The 2,663-nt window shown below is 36.5% G+C and overlaps 1 protein-coding gene across 1 annotated transcript; it reads left to right on the top strand.

Annotated features, from left to right (window-relative positions):
* Nucleotides 1–403: 403 nt before the first annotated feature.
* LOC126732712 (peroxidase 10-like) lies at nt 404–2,366 on the top strand. The gene is made up of 4 exons (XM_050435699.1): nt 404–683; nt 1,114–1,305; nt 1,445–1,616; nt 1,804–2,366. The coding sequence occupies exons 1-4, from the start codon at nt 468–470 to the stop codon at nt 2,211–2,213; spliced, it is 990 nt and encodes a 329-aa protein (XP_050291656.1). The 5' UTR covers nt 404–467; the 3' UTR covers nt 2,214–2,366.
* Nucleotides 2,367–2,663: the final 297 nt, after the last annotated feature.

Consider the following 2,663-nt stretch of genomic DNA (forward strand, 5'->3'; position numbering starts at 1 on the left):
AGATGTTGGCTAAAGGTTTTGAACTCATGATTTTATAGATATCACGAGAACTTAAGAACCATCCAATTATTTACACCAAAATTGAAAATGAGAGAGAAGGAGAGAGAACATGCTCGGAGTGCAAATTTCTTCGTATGGAGACACTTAAGTCAACTTTCGGGTGTTGATAATCATCTAATAGTGGTCTTTTAGTACCAGTGAAATACATCATCCTGCCACTTTAGTAGTTCTAATTTCAAGGAAGTGGGGTTAGCTGAGTTCTTCCCCCATTAACAGAAATGTGGAATTGTACCAAACTTTAATTGACTGATAGGGACAACACTAGTGGATCTGCCACTCTTCACGAGACTTTAATTGATAATTAGCTGGCGTTCTCCTTTGATTGCCCGTTTATAAATTGCTTGTACTTCCAAGTTATTGTCACACTGCATTAGTGAGCATTTACATACTTTGTTCACTTTTAAGATATGGATCAAAATCCCTACAAACTTTTCTCGGTGGCCTTGTTTTGCCTCCTGATCCTAAGTCCTCCTGTATCTTGCCAACTTGATTATAAATTCTATGATTCCACTTGTCCCAATCTTACATATATTGTTCGAAAAACTGTCTGGTCAGCCATTGCAAATGATACTAGGATTGCAGCCTCACTCTTGCGGCTTCACTTCCACGATTGTTTTGTTAATGTAACTCTATTATCCTGCTTTGTTTAGTTGTTTAATTTTTGTAAAACACCCTCACTGCTATGCTATCCCTATTAAAGTAGTCACTAGAAGTCACAAACTGAAAATGGTTCCTACTACGTAGGATTGAAAGATATAAGAATTTTGTTGACTTCTAGAGATTATTGGAACTTTATAATCATCTCACACTTGGAATTTCAACTCATATTCCCTTCATATCTGGCCCCTTATCATATATATTATGTCATGTGTTCATTTTTGTTGTACTATGACAAACTTATTAAGACGTACCAAAAAAAAAGGTACAAAACAGAAATGACTAAATTGGTCCTAATTAATGCTGCTTGTAATACTACCGGTTAGCAATATGAATTGTTTTGACTCCATTTCTTAGAAACTAACTGCAAGATTGTTTTCTCATTTTTGGTCAAAGGGATGTGATGGATCATTGTTACTTGATGATACCACCACATTTACGGGGGAGAAAAATGCATCGCCTAACAAAAATTCAGCCAGAGGCTTTGAGGTTATCGACACAATCAAGGCTACTTTGGAGAAAGCTTGCCCATCCACAGTTTCTTGTGCTGATATACTGACTCTTGTAGCAAGAGAAGCTGTTTATCTTGTAAGAAAGTCCTATATACTTCGTTGAAATTATTAAGACTCTCCATTCCCTCTAATATCCATTTATGATCCTATATTTATCTCCTCTTCTTCTTTTTGTGTGTGTATTTATTTTAGTCCTTCATTATGTTTTTTCTCAGGCTGGAGGTCAATATTTTTTTTGGGCTGTACCCTTGGGTCGCCGAGATGGCACAACAGCGAGTCAGAGTGCAGCTAATGATCAGTTGCCAAGCCCTTTTGAGCCATTAGAAAATATCACCGCAAAATTTACTTCAAAGGGTCTTGATATAAAGGATTTAGTGTTGCTATCAGGTGTGCAACATAGACTTCATATATATAACAATCACCTTGCCATTTTTCTGCTTCACTAAAAAATAAGCTTTGCATGCTTTTACATTAAGAAAATTTCCTGCTTTTGGAATGTAACTATGTAACATGTAGTAACCACTATTCTAGTCAAAATATTTTTCATTAATTCATATGCTCATTAATATTACAGGTGCGCACACTATTGGTTTTGCTCAATGCTTTACGTTCAAGCCAAGGCTTTTCGACTTTGCTAAGTCTGGTAAACCTGATCCAACACTTGATGGATCCCTCCTACAAAAGTTGCAGAGCGTATGCCCAAACCAAGCTGATTCTGACACAAAATTAGCTCCCTTGGATCCAGTCACTTCGGACAAATTTGATAATAGCTATTACACAAACCTTGTGAACAACTCAGGGCTACTTCAGTCAGATCAAGTTCTTATGGGGAACAATAAAACTGCTTCACTGGTCACTTACTACAGCAAGTTCCCTTATTCTTTCTCCCGGGATTTCGGAGCATCAATGGTGAAGATGGCCAACATAGGTGTACTTACTGGACAAAGTGGAGAGATTAGGAAGAACTGTAGGGTGGTGAACTAAAAACCTTTGTAATTGTATGTGATATGGATGGTCTTCAAAAGCGTTGAAAGGCTGTAACTAGTACGTAGAAAATGCTGGTCTGTAAGCTACCTTTGATAAATGTTGAAAGGAATAACTCTGGTTGTATTAATAGCATCAGATGGTTACACTTAATTCATATTAGCTTTTAATTAATTAGGAGAAAGATGCAAATTCAGAGAAAAAAAAGGGAGGTATGGGGGTTAGTGTTTCGAAACTGGATGCGACGCATACGAGACGTGGCATTTAAAAAAAAAAAAAAAACTCATGTAAACAATACATGATCAAGTAAATGCAACGTGTCATAAATTTAATTAAAAATTAGAGAGAAGTGAAGGATTTAAATAAGAGTGGATCTTCCTCTGCGACAAAATAAAAGGGCTAAACTAGCATTATTTTAAGGGGGCTAAACGAGCATTATTTTAAGGAATA

This window comes from Quercus robur, chromosome 6, assembly GCF_932294415.1.
Source record: "Quercus robur chromosome 6, dhQueRobu3.1, whole genome shotgun sequence".
Lineage (NCBI taxonomy): Eukaryota > Viridiplantae > Streptophyta > Magnoliopsida > Fagales > Fagaceae > Quercus > Quercus robur.